Below are 18,713 nucleotides of genomic sequence, written 5' to 3'. Positions count from 1 at the left end.
GCATGGGCCAAATTCACGGGGCTAATAAGTCACTGCCACTTCAGACAGGCCTGCAAAGTGCGGGAAGGTGATCATCCCCATCGCCAATCACTGGGAGGGAGTTTCAGGAGATGGCTCACAGACTGGCCCTTTACGCAACCTGCATATGGATGTTGTCATTTGTGAGGCTGGGTCCATGAGAACACAATCCAGAGTTGACCCAAACCTTGAGTCAAAATAAAAGATATGGCACCATCCACATCCATCAGAGCACTGCTTGCCACCACACATCCAAACAAGTCTCTACGCGCCCCTCATTTGCTCTCTTTTTGCCTTGTTTCCCTTTTGTCTCTTTCTCATGTTCAGAGATGTAAGTGACCATAGAACACTCAAGTCTTCCTTTAGACTTGATTAAATTTTTCCATCTTGGAAAAATTCATCTCACTGTGGAGTGAGATGAAGAAATTCCAGAGGACTTTTGCAAGGTTTTGTTGCCAGGGTGGACAAGCAGAGCTGGTGTGCTTTAGGTAATTTTATTTGTAATTAGGAATGAGGTTGCCTTTATGGCTGGTTTTTTCATCCCTTGGAGAGGCTTTTCCTACTATCTGATTTTACAACTCACACTTCCCAAAAGGGCAGGAGGTGATGACATCAGAGGAGCAGGGTTAAAATCCTAACTCTAAAAAGTTCATTACTGGGGCACCTGGGTGGCTCAGTCAGTTAAACGGCTGCCTTTGGGTCAGGTCATGATCCCAGGGTCCTGGGATCGAGCCCCGCATCGGGCCCCCTGCTCAGCAGGAAGCCTGCTTCTCCCTCTCCCACTCCCCCTGCTTGTGTTCCTGCTCTCGCTCTCTCTCTCTCTGTCAAATAAATAAATAAAATCTTTTTAAAAAAAAAAAAGTTCATTACTGAGTTAACACACATTTATGAAATGCCTATAAGAAGCCAGACTCTGGGGCGCCTGGGTGGCTCAGTAGTTAAGCGTCTGCCTTCGGCTCAGGTCATGATTCCAGGGTCCTGGGATCGAGTCCCTCATTGGGCTCCCTGCTCAGTGGGAAGTCTGCTTCTCCCTCTGCCCTTCACCCCGCTTGTGCTCGTGCTCTCTCTCTCAAATAAATAAAATCTTAAAAAAAAAAAGAAGCCAGACTCTGGTGTTTCAGAGATGGAAGACATAATCCCAGCTTTCAAGATGCCTGCAGTCCCAGAGGAGTGTGACAAATGCAGAGTGATGAGTGTAAGAACAGGGGTGGAGTCAGGTCCAGGGAGGCGGCTGGGCCCAGTTGAGGGGCTCCCAGTTTCCACGGTGCGGTGGGAATACTAAGCTGTCTGCCCCTCCGGAGGGTCTTAGGATCCAGAAAAGGTGGTTTCTTCATAGAAGGGGCACCCAACTTATGCAGGAAAATTCAGTAAACAATCGTGGAAGGAGGTAACCCTTGAACTACATCTGGAAGTCAGGGGAGCAGGTGCAGGCAGTCAGGCAGTGAGTGTCCAGCAGTGGAAACAGCACAGACCAAGGCACTGACACCTACAAATTCGTGTGCTGAATTACATTGCACATGCAAATCAGCTCTGAAGCAGTCACCTCCATGAGCCCCTGATCCTTTATCTGTAAAATGGGGACAATAACCCTTGCGTGGCTACCTCAAGAGTGGTCGTGCACATTTAATAAAGACCATCAAAGGGCTGTGAAACCTGGGAAGTCCCATTACCACCATGATGGAAGAGAATCTTTACAGGACTCTGTCAAGATTCAACTCAATGAAGGACAACGCTGTGTGGTGGAAAGAATCCCACCATGGCTTTGCCTCTAACCCACGATCTGTCCTCTGCCACCCCCACCACCCCCTCCACCCAGGCCAGTTTTCCACACTGCAAAATTAGTGGCTTGGATGGAGGGGCTGCATTTCAAGTCCCTTCCAATGTTGCCATTTTATTTCAAAGTCCCCTTTAAATCTAATTGCTAGTAACCAGCACGTGGCTCCCCATCCCCAGACTATTTCTTTATTCATTTCTAACCTTTACCTTGGCAGATGAAGCATAAGATTAACCAAGCACGTTAGACAACCCATGGCACAAGTCCTGCGTCCTTCCATCCCCCCTGCAGGTCACAGACACTCAGAAGCCAACCTTTTCGGGGCTCAACCAGGACAGGGCTGCTGGCCAGTTATCAAAGGCTGCATTCTTCCCAGGGGCCAAGAAAGTCGTGGTGCAGGCTGGGTTGTTTGGTTTTGAGGTGTGCTGGGGATGAAAGGCACCCTGGAAGTGGAAGGCTCGGTCATTCATTAATTAATTATAATTGAGGGTTTGTTCTTAAGAATGATCCTTTGAAATTACTTTCCATCAAACAGTAACTGCCACAAAGACATCAGATATTCAGAACATTCTCCAGCTCCTCAGCATGAGTATTTTTATTCTCGGACCTGAGATTCTGATCTGGCTCTTCCCTTGGGAGTCTCTCCCACCCGAGCTTTAGAGCTGCGGTTTGTTTATTTGGGGTGGGGGAAGGCATGTGTGTCTGTGTGGTTAATGTCTACTTTTTAAAAGGAAACCTGTAGTATACCAAATAACCTTTTTGTAAACTTCAGTCTGGTCCTTTTCAGATAAATGGTCAAAGGAAAAATTCCACAGGAAGATTAGAAAGACACCTGAGACCAATACCCACCTCATGTCGTGGGCCACACCTCCAGGTTACGACGAGAAGGGAGAAGCAAACTGGTATGTTGATGTGGCTCTAAACAACAACAATGTGTGTGAAGGCCCAGGGCACTTTGGGATTGACCAAGAGGAAACACCTGTTGCACAATGATATGATCTTGTTGGTACAGTTGTCAGGGAAGGGAACTCCCACAGCAAAGGGCGTAAAACCATCCAGGGCAGTCTGGGGCGGCTCAGTCCTACAGTGCCAGGGAGCAGAGCAGAGCCCAGCCCTGCAGCAAACACAGATGGGACCATGAACTCCAGCCACAACTTTAGCCAGACCCCCTCAGGCTCCCTCCGTGGCAGGGGAGGCAGCTGGGACCAGCTGGGGAGCTTCCCTCAGGCTCCCAGCATCCATGGGGGGACCGGGGGTGTCCGCATCTCCCTTTCCTTCAGCTCACCAAGCTGCCTGCCTCCTGGAGGTCCTTGGGGATCTAGAAGAGGCAATTCCTTCCCAGCTGCAAGTGGGAAGGAGGTGATGCAGAACCTCAACGACCGCCTGGCTTCCTACCTGGACAAGGTGCGTGCCCTGGAGGAGGCCAACGAGAAGCTCGAAAGTCACATCTTGAAGTGGCACGAGCAGAGAGATCCTGGCAGTAAGCAAAATTACACCCAGTATGAGGAAAACATCAGCCACCTGCAGGAGCAGGTAAGATCATGGGTGTCCCTGGAACTCAAGAGGGGGCTGCATTTCCAGAGAGCCATGGGAGGAGAAATTGGTACAAAAGACAATTTCCAGGAAAATGGCAAAAGAGCTTAAAGTAATTTTGAACAAAGGTATTTGAGGATACTTTCTTGTTACACCTTTTGGACTCGGGAGAGCCTGTTTTGTGTATTTTGTCCTCTATACATAAATTATATGGAAAATCCAAAAAATGTAAGGCAACCATCTGCTGTCCGATATCACTTATGATCCAGGAATGTTACAGTAATGATAAGGGCCAGTATTCATCCCTCATGCTCAGGTCACAAGAGGCACAAGAGAGCATTTACTTTCTCATTACGTCATTTCTGCTCTACCTCAAAAGTCCTGGCCACAGTTTGATTACCCACAGAAAGAAAGGCTGGGTTACACTGTTTTGGAGATCATACCTGAAGGCTGTCACTCCAAGAACAGATACATCATTCTGACATTCCTGGATATTTCCTCTGGAGGGCTGCTAGAAGTTCTGAGTTCTTGCTGCTCCCAGTTCTGAAAGGGCATATTGCTGGAATAAAATAAAATGAGCATAATTTTTGGAATCTTAGAGTTAGAATGGGTTATAGAGACTTCTTTAAAAACACACAAAAAATTTTCAACTGAACATTTCAAAAAGCTGAGCTTATACCTTCTGGGACATCACACAACATTGGTTAGAAGTGGAGGGAATCCAGTCAGCTCATAAATTATTTTTTAAAGCTATATAACTTCCCTTTTCTGTAAATCGGTCCCAAAAAATTCCCTGTAAGATCATGATTTTACCCATCCTAGAAAGGGCATCACGGGTTTCCAGTATTTATACAGTATGATTTCTCAACCCTCAGTCATCCTTGCTTGAATGTAGGAAAGACCAATCAAGATAATATAAATCTGTCCTCATAATGAACCCTAATTATTGAATAATCAACCTAATAACTGACTGTGTAATTACCCTAACTATATAGTACATGGTTGGCTTTACAAAAAAAAACAAGGTGACTCAACAAACCCCATCATATTTTTTCATTAATAAAGTTGCTTTTGTTTTAGAATGGAGAGAATAGAAGATTTTTGCAAATAGACAGCTGAGAACCTAACTCCCAAAAGAAACATGAGGTCAGACATGGTCATATTATTCACTGACAGCAGAGAGAGGAGGGAAGGGGGAGGAAAACATTTATTGAGCCCTTATTGTATGCCAACCTTCATGCTGGATATTTTAATACACAAATCAGTACCATCCAAGAGCTTTCTGCACTGATAGAAACATTTGACGTTACCTGATTCAATTCTTACAATGACCCTGTAAAGAGACTGAAGCTCAGAGAAGTGAAGTAGCCACCAAAAGCCACCAGCAAGAGGCAGACATAGGATTCTAACCCAGATCTGTTTCTAATGGCCTCACAGTTTCCATACAGCATGGTGCGCACTAGCCTATCTCCTGCAAAAACGTACTGCTTGTTAGTAGAAATAATGCATTACAGTTGCAATGTTAATCATATGACACACATTTCATACACATTATCTCATTTTGTGAAGCAAGTATTCTTACCCCCCTTTTATAGATGAGGAGACTGAGACTGAGTGGTTGCCCAAATTCTCTGGAACAGAATTGAGAAAAGTGGAATGGGGGCAATGCCAAGGAGGGGGTGGCTTGCCCACTCTCCAAGCCCATTCTCTAAGCCTGGGATTCTGGGTTCTGACTTTAAATTCTGCGTTATAAATTAACTTCAGGCTTGAATCCCACTCTTTTCTGGATTACTTATTTTAGTTGTATTTTTTTATGTCTGAAGAAAACAATTCTTTGAAGTTGAGGTTGTTCTATCTGTCCTGACCTCCCTCACTCACAGGCAAGAAAACAGAGGCCCAGGAATACAACAACCCACAACAACCAGGGACTGACCCCTTCCCAGGCCTTGATGAAATGCTATCAGTAGTAGCATTCTCCTACTCCCATCTTAGGGATCTTAAATGTTACTCAAAAAAACTGTAAGAAAATGAGTTCAAAAATTAATCCAATCCTTTTGAAACACCAAGTTGGACTTAGTCATAAGGATATGCGTATTTTAGAATGGCTCTCAATAGTACCATATTTTGGCACTATGGTTTATGATTTAAAAAATTCTATTTTCTTCTTCCTGGAACAAGATTACATACCCTGGAGCAACAACATTATACTAATACACCAACTTGGGTTTTTTAAAAGAATGAACTCAGAGCCTTGGGGGAGAATCCAGGTGATTAATTACAACACACAATGCAAAACCTAGGCTTCACAAATTATTTCTCAACCCTTCCTTATCACCCATTCATTACTGTGAAGGATGTCTCAGAAAGAGTGGCTGTATCATAATATTGCATCAAGTAAGCCTGAACAGGGGAAATCATTTTGGTTTTTATATTTTTTAAAGATTTTATTTATTTATTTGACAGAGAGATACATAGCGAGAGAGGGAACACAAGCAGGGGGAAAGGGAGAGGGAGAAGCAGGCTTCCCGCAGAGCAGGGAGCCCAATGCGGGGCTCGATCCCAGGACCCCAGGATCATGACCTGAGCCGAAGGCAGACGCCCAACGACTGAGCCACCCAGGCGCCCCCATTTTGGTTTTTAAATGTGCTCTATATCAAGTGCATTTCAGAACTCACCATTCATGAACTCTGAGAAGAATGCTAACTGGGGGAATCAGATTCTTGATGTGGGTTTTGCAACAGATAAATTACCAATTTAACTCAGAAAAACCAAATAAGCCCACAGATTGTATTTTTTATTTTTCTGATTCCATGGAGGGAATACTGTTTGGTTTCTCTGGATGTCAATCAATACCTCGGTGCACAGGGTTCCCAGGCTTTCGTGGATGGAGCTACTTTTCGTTTCCGATGAGCTTAGATAACAGAAGGAATGTAGAGCCTGGAAGGAAAAGCATTGGTATGAAAGTCCCTAAGCAGCACCACAGTGGGGAGACAGGGAAATACCTACAGAATCCTTTTTTAGAGCAAAGGAAGTAGTCATAGTACCTTTTGGAATCCACCAAGGGAAGAAAGGAGTTGGGCAGCAGCCTGGTTATCTCCCACCATGAACAGCAGAAGTTTGAGGATGCATCTCAACATACAGGACCTGGGATTTATCCAGGATGGACATTGGCTCTAATCATGATAGTGCTGGCTTTTTTCTTTTTTCTTTTTTTTTAAATATATTCCCTATACTGTACTTTTCATTCCCGTGCCTCATTTATTTTATAACTGGAAGTTTGCATCTCTTAATCCCATTTACCGATTTCACCCACTCCCCTTCCCTATTCCTCTGGCAACTGCCAGTTTGTTCCCTGCATTTATGAGTCCATTTCTGTTTGTTCGTCCATTTCCTTTGTTTTTTAGATTCCACATGTAAGTGAAATCATACAAGGTATTTGTCTTTCTGACTTGTTTCTTATTTCTATGGTATATTTCTGTCTGACTTATTTCAACTAGTATATACCCTCTAGGTCCATCCATGTGATTGCAGATGGTAGGACCTCATTCTTTTTATGGCTCTGTAGGATTCCATTGTACGTATATATAGCACATCTTCTGCATCCATTCATCGATCGATGGACACTTAAGTTGGTTCCATATCTTGGCTCCTATAAATAATGCTGCAATGAACATAGGGGTGCATATATCTTTTCAAATTGGTGGGGTTTTTTCTTCAGGTAAATACCCAGAAGTGGAATTACTGGGTCATATGGCAGTTCTATTTCTAATTTTTTGAGGAGCCTCCATACTGTTTTCCACAGTGGCTTACCAATTTATATTCCCACCAAGAACGTTCAAGGGTTCCCTTTTCCCCATATCCTCTCCAACACTTATTATATCTTGTCTTTTTGATACTAGCCAGTTCTGACTGGTGTGAGGTGTTACCTTATTGTGATTTTCATTTGCATTTCCCTGAGGATGAGTGATGAACATCTTTTCATGTGTCTTTTGGCCATCTATATGTCTTCTCAAAAGTTCTTTTATAAAAGAAAATTAAACCTTTACATTTTTCTAGATTAATATAGTTTCAACTAATCTTTCAGTGTCTACAGTGTGCCCAGAATAGGCTAAGTATGTTACAACATTATTGTGTTTAACCTCTTCTAATCTAATTCTCATAACTCTCTGATGAAGTGGCTACTATTACTATTACTATTGCCATTTTATGGATGAAGAAACTGAGACTCAATAAGCTCACTCAGCTAGTAGGTGCAATAGCAAGACCCCAGGCTCTGCCCTTTAAGGAGTTCCAGACCCAGTGTTATTACCACCTCTGAATCCTGCTATTGTGCATTCATGATACCAAATTCCAAGTAATCAGTGAAGCTTTGAATAGGAGCAGATCTTTAAAAGGTGCCTTTGTATTGAGGTATAACTTTGTCCTAAGTAAATCCTTTCTAAATAAAGGAATTATCTGTTCAAATACGATGGGAATGTCACAGGATTCTCTGCCTCCAACTAAATCACGAAGTTTAGAGCTAGGATCTCTAGTAGTTTCTACTACAAACTCCTTATTTAACAGATGATGAAATCGAAACCCAGGAAACAGAGTGACTGGCCCAAGTTCATGCCAATTGTCAGTAACAGGAACTAAAAAAGAAAATCTCCAGTTCCTAGTTCAGCATGACTTGGCACGAAAGTATGTAGTATTATACTTTTGATGTTGAGACACCTTCCACCCAATTTTCCTGAAGACAGTGACATATATCAAATGTGCACTACTCTGGTTATAACTACCTAGAAGAATTTACAAATCATATACGTAAATACAATTGCTCAAGTAGAAACTTTCAACAATATTTTTCATTTTAAGGTTAAAAATATATAAACATCTAGTAAAAGTCTTAACCAGAGGCTTTACCACAGTTAAGGTTTATTAAGCTGCCAAAAAGTTACTTCAGTTAATATTTCAATAGCTACAATTAGGGCATTCTCATCATGAAATAATTTACAAACACGTACACATACCTACAAGTTATGTGAATGGTTATAGTCACTTTGGACAAAAAATAATTATGGTATGTGATGACTCTTATAAAATTCATTTAAAATCAGTTTGACAAACTGGTATCAGTGAGATTTTGATACTTTGCTCAGTATCACTGATCAGAAACATGAATGCTACCACAAGGAAGAATTATGTTCATCGAAAATAACTACTGAGCCCTAAGGGAGCCAAACTAATAGTCACAATGAAAAAAGGATTAGAACTTAAAACTCTTGTAACATCATCAGTTGTGGATGAACTAAAACAAAACACTAAGCTATGTTCGCAGCACTAGAAAGCCAGAAGGCACTTTGAACGATGATTCTCCTTCCCCTTCCGATGTCATTCTTTCAGCAACGTCACCAATCCTAGCCTGTCAAACTCAGTGTGAACAAAGACAGTGAAGTGGCTGCAGACCATGTTCTTACTTTAAAAACCATTCTGATGGTTTGTACCTAGTAAGTGCTCAGTATTTATTGATTTGATTATTTGTTGTTCCACTGCCAGAAAAGAAGTCATCTATGCTAACAAGTCATATACCCAGAAGATACAGTTTTCGGAAATGCAGGTCTCCCATGGGACTGTGTCTGACTTAAATGACTCTTGATGTGTGTTTTACAGATCATGGACGGCAAGATGACCAATGCTCAAATCATTCTTCTCATTGACAATGCTAGGATGGCGGTGGATGACTTTGGCCTCAAGTAAGTTGCTTCTTCACCCTATTGTTGGGAGTTTTCATTTGCTGTTTTTGTTTGTTTTGGAGGTTCCTCTTGTTTTTGTTTTGCTAAAGGAAAACTTATTTCAACATTAACCACATGTAATACCTTTATAAAATATAATCAAAAAGCATAATATGAACAAATACTTGACTGGACCCTACTTTAAACAAACTAGATATAAAATACACCTTGTAGCATGGGGAAATTTGAATATTAACCAAGAATTAGATGATATTAAAGAGTTATTACTAGCTCTGTAGGTGTGATAATGTTATTATGCTTATTTAGAAAACTCCTGTTTTTATTTTTTTCTTATTTTATTTTAATTCCAGTATAGTTAACATACAGTGTGTCATATTCCTTTCAGGTGTACAATATAGTGATTCAACACTTCCATACATCACCCAGTGCTCATCACCACAAGTGCAGTCCTTAATCCCCATCACCTGTTTCCCCCACCCCCCTACCCATCTCCCCTCAGGTAACCATCAGTTTGTTCTCCATAGTTAAGAGTATGCCCATCACTTAGATTTAACAGCTGTTAACATTTTGCTTCATTCTTTTTTTAAGATTTATTTATTTGAGAGAGAGAGAGAGAGAGCATGCAGCGGGGAAGTGCAGAGGGAGAGGGAAAGTGAGAACCCCAAGCAGACTCTGCACTGAGCATGGAGCTCAACTTGGAGCTCAATCTCACGACCCTGAGATCATGACCCAAGCCAAAACCAAGAGTCAGATGCTTAACCAACTGAGCCACCCAGGTGTCCCCATTTTGCTTCATTCTTAACAAAAATTCTTGTTTTTAAATGATGTATTATTCCTAAGTATTTAGGAGTGGAATGTCATAACGTCTATAGTTTAAAATACAAAATAGAGTATAGATGAAGCAAAATGTTAACAGTTACTAAGTCTAAGCAATGGGCATATGACTGTTTATTAGTAAACAGTCCTCTCTATTTAAAAAAACAACAACAACATTGAGTCACCATCAGAAAAACCTGCGTGAAACAGACATATGAGGGATGCATGTATTCATTTGCTCCTACTAAACCTAAAAAGTAAGAGATTCACCTCTAAACTAAGGTGAATCCTTACAAGGCCATAGCCTTCACACAACAGGTGTATTCTTCTCTTCCTTCCAACAAAAGGTATGAAAATGAACACTCCTTCAAGAAAGATCTGGAAATTGAAGTTGAAGGTCTCCGAAAGACCTTGGATGATCTGACCATTGTCACAACAGATCTGGAACAGGAGGTTGAAGGGATGAGGAAAGAGCTCATCCTCATGAAAAAGCGACATGAGCAGGTAGGACTCCCCAGGAGCTCCTGGTAACCAGCACAGCTCTTAATCTGCACATTCAGATGATTCAATAGCCCAGAAGAAACCACTATCTGAATGCCAGTCCTTAGTGTCCTTCAACCTAAGTAATTATAAGGAACCATATAAACATCTAATTTTTCCAGCTTAAAGGTTTTCTATTCAGTGTCAAATCCAACAGCCAAAATATAATCACAATTAATGATGAATCCGTCAACAATTTTGCTAATATACAATGTTTACCTAGACTTGTTTGTTAATATGATACTGTAAGAATAAATGCATGAGATTGAACTTCCTTCATTGGCCCAATGTGCAGCAAATTGGGGGACAGTAGAATAAAGAGAATTTGCCACTAACCAAGGTAAATAAAACTAGTGGCAAAAATGAAGAATCTTAATTTCCATAATCATTTAACTGACTTTGAAAAAGTTACCATCCAGGGGCGCCTGGGTGGCTCAGTCGCTAAGCGTCTGCCTTCCACTCAGGTCATGATCCCAGCGTCGGGCTCCCTGCTTGGCGGGAAGCCTGCTTCTCCCTCTCCCACTCCCCCTGCTTGTGTTCCTGCTCTTGCTATCTCTCTCTCTGTCAAATAAATAAATAAAATCTTAAAAAAAAAAAAAAAAGGAAAGGAAAAAGTTACCATCCATCTAAAGTCCCTAAGACTCTGATGCAATAAGAGAAAAGCAATCCCCATTTTAGGAAAACAAAATTGCTTATGAACATCAAAAAGCCTCAATTCTGAACAGTTGGTTAGACAATGATTGTTAAACTTTTCCTATGGTTTCTTGATTTTCTTTCTTTTTTTTTTAAGATTTTATTTATTTGAGAGAGAGAGAGACAGGGATAGCGACAGAGACAGTGAGAGAAAGCATGAATGGGAAGGAGAAGCAGGTTCCCTGCTGAGCAGGGAGCCCAACGTGGGGCTCAATCCCAGGAGCCTAGGATCACAACCTGAGCCAAAGGCAGACGCTTAACCAACTGAGCCACCCAGGCGCCCCTTTTGATTTTCATGATATTCTATGGGTGTCTGGCCTACAGAGTCATAATGCATTGACAAGATATTAAAAAGTCTTTATACCTTTTGGCTTTGGGTTGCTGAACTGCTTCCCAAAAGCTTTAGCCTCTAACCTAAAATGTTTAAATGTTGAATTGTGCCATCACTTCACCCATGAACATGTGCTGAAGAGTACTTTACATGCTATGGAAGCATAATTCTTTGTGAAACATTTTCAACCAGGGATTAAGTCAGTAATCACAGAGGCCATTTGATTACCTATCTAGTGCTATTTTTTATTTTATAAAGTTATAATAGAAAAAAAAACATAAAATGTTTTGCCATCAACAAATAATAACTGAGAAACCAAACCGCACCAGTAAAAGAACAACAACCACAAAAGCTGAATTTTTAAAAGATCTGTTAACTGCTGCCAATCAACACACCTCTGGCCTTCTGATTATCACAGCCAATTCATTTTCTTTCTCTGTTATTAAACAGGAAATGGAGGAACATCATCTACCAAATGACTTCAAGGTCAGTGTTAAGGTGGATACAACTCCAGGAGAAGATCTGATTAAGGTTCTGGAGGATATGAGACAGGAATATGAGTTTATAATAAAGAAGAAGCATCAAGACTTGGACGCTTGGTATAAAGAACAGGTAAAGGAAAGGAGCTCAGACTCCCCAAAGGTTCCATTTCCATGTGGTCCCAAATGCCAATGCTTCTGTCCTTTGCTTGGTCTCCTAGTCAGCCACCATGGCCCAGGAGGTGGCCAGTCCAGCAGCTGTTCAGAGCAGTCAAAGTGACATCCATGAGCTGAAGCGAACTTTCCAGGCCCTGGAGATTGACCTGCAGGCACAGTGCAACAGGGTGAGTCTGAGCTAGGGTCAGGTACCACGTCCTCCACGAAGCCTCTCTTGACCTGTCTCCTGGGCTCCTCTCCCCAACTCCCTTGGGAGTTCCCACTTTCCATCCAAATTGTTCATGGTGAGAAAGATAGTAAGTGCTACCATTTATTGAGGTGTCCACATTGTGCCACATTTTATGCCAGGGGATTCGTTATGTTAACTGCTGTTAATCCTCATGTTAAACTTTCCAGGTAGGTTGTCATGTTCTCACTTTAGAGATGAGGAAACCAAAGCTCCAGACCGTTAAGTAAATTGGCCAAGGCCACACAGGTAGTACGTGGCCGGTGGTGAAGCCACCTGGTGCTTGGGGAGAGGTGTGAGGGTCTGGTAGGCCCTCATAATCTCTACCAGTGCTCTCCCCACTTACAACCAGGCTGCCCCCTTAAGCCCCAATACAAAGAAATTCTGGTGTCAACATGAATTGGTGGCAAATCCAGGCCCGGCTGACACCAAAGTACTGCTGTGTCCATCATGTAGATGTCTTATCACCCAGTAAACTATAAATTCTTATATATGTGCCATTTCTATTATTTTCATGGTTTTTAGTAAAATGCTTTGTGTGAGTGTCACAAGCACTCAAAATTCATTAAATGAAATCTGTCATTTGATTCCCTTTGTAGCCTATCTGAGTCTTCTAATCATTCATCAATATCATTTCCAAGTGCTACTCCGCCCTTGATCTTGAGGAGAAATAATTGGTTCATTCTGTTGGCAGGTACACATGGTAAATTACTGTTATGTTTTAGGAATAAGCGATGGTGAACAGACATTTAAAATGTACACTTGTCAAGATGATAATAATGAGCACAGAAATAATTATAGTGTTTTACGGTTTTCAAAACATTTGGACATATAGTATTTCACAACAACCCTGTGAGGTCAGCAAGACGTTCACATTCATTTTCATGCATTCTACTATCTGACATTATTCTAAGTACTAAGGACTTTATAATAAGGGAGTTGACATTTTAGTGTGGATGACAGATCATCAAAGTATATAATATGTGAGATGGAGAAATGGGTTACCAAGAAATGAAGCATGGAGTGGGGAGGTCAGGCATTCTGGAATGCGGAGCTGCCATTTTAAACAAGGGGGTCAGGAGAGGTTTTACTGTTAAGGTGACAGTTGAGCAAAAACCTGGAAGTGGTAAAGAGGTGCATTATGTGGCCATGGAGAGGGGGCTCCAGGTGGAGGGAAAAACAAAGGCAAAACCATGGGGCACAGGTGTTGGGTTGGAGGAACAGCAGGGAAGCCAATGTGTCTGTGGTGAGCGAACAAAGAGAAGAAGAAAGGTGAGAAGAAGAGGGAAGGGAAGGGGAGGCCCTTGGGGTAATGATGGAGTCAGACTGTGTAGCCTTGACCCCTTCGAAGGAGGTCCAGAGGAATTTGGAACAGCGGGTACAGACAACTCTTTGAGGAGCTTTGCTGTAGGTGAAGGAGAACAGAGAAAGTGGATGACAACTGAGGGTAGATATGGATTCAAGAGAGAAAAATTTTAAAGTGGGAGAAATTATTCTATTTGAAAGCCATTGGAAAGAATCTGGTAGAGTGGAAAATATTAATGAGGCAAAAAGGCGGGCAGTTGCTAAAATGACTGGAGCACAGACAGCTCATGCACAGTAACAGGAGGGAAACAAGAGCACAGGTTCACGTATGTGGAAGTAATAGTGGGAGCTTGTGGGAATCCTCTTCTGACGGCTTTCATTTCCTCCATAACACAGGAAGCAAGGCCATGGGCTGAGAGAAAGGAGAGTGAGGAGGGGATCTGAGGAGGACAGAGGAGAAGGAATGCAGTAGCTCTTTTGGAGAACAGGAGAGTGATGAGCACAGGCCACGCAACATTAAGTGCCCCCTGAAAGTTAGCAGCCATCATCAAGTGAGAGTATCCAGCACAGTCACGAGTTTCTCATGAGGATTAAAATTATGCACTCCAGAAAAGCAGGTGGGAAATCCAAAGAACAGGGACTTGAACTCAGTTCTCTGTATCCTAGCTGTATCCTAGTGCAGCAACTTCATTGTGCAGCTTTTAGAATTTCCTCAATAATGACAATTTGTTACCACTGTCATAATCAACAAGCATTGCTTGGGACTACAGTTGCCAGATTGACCAAATTAAAATATAGGTCATCCAGTTAAATTTGAATTTCAGATACAAAACAAAGCTTTTTTCGTATAAGTATGTCCCATGCAATATTGAGGCAATTTTTAGGACATATTGTACTAAAAAATTACTCGTTGCTTGCCTGAAATTCAAATGGAAATAGGTGCTATTTTATCTGGCACTCCTACTTGAGACCCTTCTCTAAAGATACAAAGAGACAGCAGTCCAGTTACTGTTTCCCCCAGGAGTTTTCCATCTGGCCACAGACAAAATGTAAGCATGAGGAGGTAAGGAACAGATCGGGGCAAGGCACCATACACCCAATCCCAAATGAGTCGCATATACAATAAACACTGCAGGAATGTAATGAAGTTACCAAGGGCTCCCCGACACAAAGAAATGCCCAGAAAATGGGCTTCAAAAGTCCTGACTCTCGTGCACTCCTCACTGCCCAAGCTCCAAACCTCTGAGTCAGCCAGCTGCTCACCTTTGCACCCCAGCAGGCACCAAGACACCTAGCAGAGTGGTTGGTATATTCTAACTACTCACCAAGCCCCCATTATTGAAGCAATCAAGCCATCAGTCAATTAATAGAAGAAATATCATTTCCTCTTTCAGAAATCTGCTTTAGAGAACATGTTATCGGAAACCCAGTCTCAGTACTCCTGCCAGCTCCAGGACATGCAACGGATCATCTCCCACTACGAGGATGAACTGATGCAGCTACGCCATGACCTGGAGCGTCAGCACAATGAATACAAGGTCCTCCTGGGCATCAAGACCCACCTAGAGAAGGAAATCACCACCTACCACCAGCTCCTGGAGGGAGAGAGTGAGGGGTAAGGCAAAGACTGTCAGGGGAAGAGGACGAAAAGAGCATCGAGTTTTTGTGGGTGCATTCCTATACCTCAGGGTTCTGTTAGCAATCATCACTCCAGAGAAAGAGAGGTTTATGTTGAATTTCCTCTGGATACTTAGATCAGGTTGTATTTTATTAAGTAGCAAGTATGAATTACTCAGCTATTATTCCCAGGGCACTAGGATTTGAGGTCAATAGTTAAAATTAATATATTAAAATCTCTAGAAAGAAACAACTGGGAAGGCTTGGCTATAGTGTTTTCCACTAGGAATGCACACAATTTTGGCTCAAAAAAAAAACAAAAACAAAAAAACACCACCACCACCACAACAGAAGGGAATATTTTAGCCTGACAGCAGGAAAAGATTCCTAAGAAATTGAGAAATCTAGATTCTTCAATCTGGTATTTCTGACCAACTTGTCCAGGAAAAAAAAAAGGGAGGAGGGGGCACATACATTCTAGGACCCAAGAGAAAGGGTTAGAAACTTTTTTAAAAGATACATAAATAGGGGCACCTGGCTGGCTCAGTCGGCCAAGTATGTGGCTCTTAATCTCGGGGTCCTGAGTTCAAGCCCCACATTGGGTGTAGAGATTGCTTAAATAAATAAACTTTAAAAAAATAAAATAAAATAACTAAAAATACATAAATAAAAGACTATCAGACCAAACCCTGAACAGTCTGAAAAGCCCGGGGGTTCCAGGCTCCAAACCCAGATCCCGGAAAGGATCCCAGTGGAGGCAAAGCCTGCAGGCAGCTGAAATAATGGAGGTGGTTTGGTAGACTTCCCTTGACCCCAGGGTCAGTGGGAGGCAGTACTCATTTCCTTCTGGATCCAGGAAGGGTTTCCCATGAACTCATGACCTTGAGACTACAGAGCTCAATTATCCTTATTAAAGAGCTGTGAATTTACAAGCAGGCAGGAAGTTGGTTCACCTTAAGGAGTTTTTATGATTGTCACTAACACTAGAATGAGCTGTAACTCTTATCATTTTTATAGGACAAAGGAGGAGGAATCAAAGTCAAGTGTGAAAGGTAAAAAAAAAATTTTCATTGTTTGAATCTACTTTTTAAAAATGAATCAACATGTTTATTCATTCTATAGTACTCATAATCCTTAGTGTACTAAATGTACTTAGTGTACTTAGTGTACAAATACCCTGTGTTCGATTTTTATTTTACTCCCAGATGGCCAGGAATTTTGAATTAACTTAAATTAGATAAAAAAGAAGAAAGTGAGCTTTCAGTATTGTCTTCAATAATATATATGCAAGTTCTCTGCCAGCAGTAGAGTAGATAGCAATGATCATTCATACTATTAGATCTCTGTTAAGTTATGGAGTCTGTTTACTAAACTCCTAGGAGATTACAAGAAAACGATTTCACATAATTTCCCAAACTACATTCTGTTGAACATTAGTGTTCCATAAGACTTTAATTGTGTATTACGGAAAGATGTGTCCCATGGCCAGAAATGGTTGAAATACTAGGTCTCACTATCCTCTTCATGACCAGTCATGCATTTCAGTAAGTTAAAGATGGACCAGGCACTGCTGTGAGGAAGAAAAGGAACAGGAAAGAGAAAGAAACATCAAAAGTTTTATTTTGTTTAACTCGGTGTCACCAAATGTCTTTGACCTGGGATCCCTACTTTCTCAGATTTTCTTTAACATCTCATGGAAAAGTTCTAAGAAACCACAGTCTGGGACAAGTGGCACTTTTCTGATTAGTTTGTGGTAAAAGTGTTGTAAGGCATTAGAGATTCAGAGAATCAGCGTTCCAGGCACCATCACAGACAGCTGGTCTAACTGCTACCCCTCTGTGAGATATGGACAAATGGTCCTTCAACCTCTCCTTATGCATGTCCAGGAATGGGGAACCCATTACTTGAAGGAATGGCCCAATCTACTGTGGGAGAGGTTTGATTTTAACAAAGTTCTCCCTGTATCTCTCTTAATGTCAAGTCTTCCCTTTGGTCTGAATCAGTGTCCTGGTGTGTCGACAAAACACATATTCAAATAAACCATAATTTTGAAAACAGTGGCCATAATAAACATCCCTGGCTTCTCACACATCCTACATGCTTTCTAGATCTTTAAGTGAGGTGCCCAGAATAGCGTTGAGTGCTCTGTTAGCTCACAGAATCAGTGCAATAAAGTCTGCATAAGCAAGAAGTCCTCCTCAAGTACATGTAGTCAGAGCCTTGATTCTGTATCAGGCAAGCCTAGGATGCAGATCTTGGCCTCTAGAAGATGACACTATTCACACACCCTCGTTTCCTGGAGGGTGGGAGGAAAAACCTTCCTTGGGGAGATCTCTTCACTCCAGCAGAGCCTGCCATATTGCCGAGTGATCATTTTGGAAGGGACAGAGGGGCTTCAGGTGCTGAGTGCAGGGAACTAAAAATGAGTATTTCAGATGGTGGGAGAAGCATGGCAGTGACCTCTTCATTGCTTTTTCCCTCAGCTCCAAAGATCAAGGCCATCACACAGGAGAGTGTCAATGGAAGAATAATTCTTTCTCAAGTGAATGAGATCCAAAAGTGTGCATAAGGCCAATAAAAGTTTCTGCCTATTGTAAGAACTACTTTTCTCCAATGGAAATCCTTGCCCAGACACAAATGGGTGAGTCCTAAGATGTATCCTTGGAGTTATCAAACTCAGAAACTTATTTTTTTTTCTCTGTAACAATCTCACCAGACATTCCATAATGATCTTAATATATTGCTGGAATTTTTGAATCAAAGTATGAGTTCATGAGCTTTTTAAAGCTCTACTTTCCTACTACAATCTTCAGATTGCCATCACTACATATCTGTTTTGTAGCCAATAAAACTCTATACCAGCTGCATCATGTCTTTGTTTATATCACATCATATTCATGTCATTTTTATATCAAGTCTCATCCTAACAAGGGATTCTCAGGGCATTGTCCATGAAAGAAAGGGACCTTAATGCTTTGAACATGTCTGCAGCCGCCAAATGCTGGGCAGAATTGCTACCTTGCAGCCATGCAACCTAGGGAAAAGATGTGGCTCATGAGGCTCTCCAGACCTCTGCCAACAGGAAGGGGGGAAACAGAGGAGGGAAGGCCTAGAAAGCTTCACTGAGAATGTGAGATGACCAAAAAGTATTCTAGCTCACATTCATACATACATACATAACCTTAAGGGCCTAAAAGAAAGTTAAGGAAAGGGAATTCAGAAAAAAAAAAAAACCTTATTACAAACAGACACTAAGACCCTAATGAAAGGGGAAGTGACTTATCCAAGATCCAAAATGCAAATATTAGGATTGGGAGTATTATGTTGAGGTGGAGTATGAGCTGAAGCACAGAGAATATGCACCTCTGCCCTCTCAAGAAGATGCCTTTTTCTCAAACTGTAGCAGTGTGAGCCACTGTTCCAAGGCTGGTACAGAGGAGCAGTGTTAGAGAAAAGGAAGATAGAAATCCAT

At 41.7% G+C, this 18,713-nt stretch overlaps 1 protein-coding gene across 1 annotated transcript; it reads left to right on the top strand.

Annotated features, from left to right (window-relative positions):
• Positions 1 to 2,859: 2,859 nt before the first annotated feature.
• On the top strand, positions 2,860 to 18,108 carry KRT23 (keratin 23). Its single transcript, XM_006745146.3, has 8 exons — positions 2,860 to 3,325; positions 8,975 to 9,057; positions 10,221 to 10,377; positions 11,888 to 12,049; positions 12,138 to 12,260; positions 15,019 to 15,239; positions 16,259 to 16,293; positions 17,725 to 18,108. Exons 1-8 carry the CDS (start codon positions 2,930 to 2,932, stop codon positions 17,808 to 17,810), a joined length of 1,263 nt encoding a protein of 420 aa, XP_006745209.2. The 5' UTR covers positions 2,860 to 2,929; the 3' UTR covers positions 17,811 to 18,108.
• Positions 18,109 to 18,713: the final 605 nt, after the last annotated feature.

Source organism: Leptonychotes weddellii, chromosome 15 (genome assembly GCF_054177405.1).
Source record: "Leptonychotes weddellii isolate Sample4059 chromosome 15, ASM5417740v2, whole genome shotgun sequence".
NCBI lineage: Eukaryota > Metazoa > Chordata > Mammalia > Carnivora > Phocidae > Leptonychotes > Leptonychotes weddellii.
This window is presented reverse-complemented; position numbering and strand designations above follow the sequence as displayed.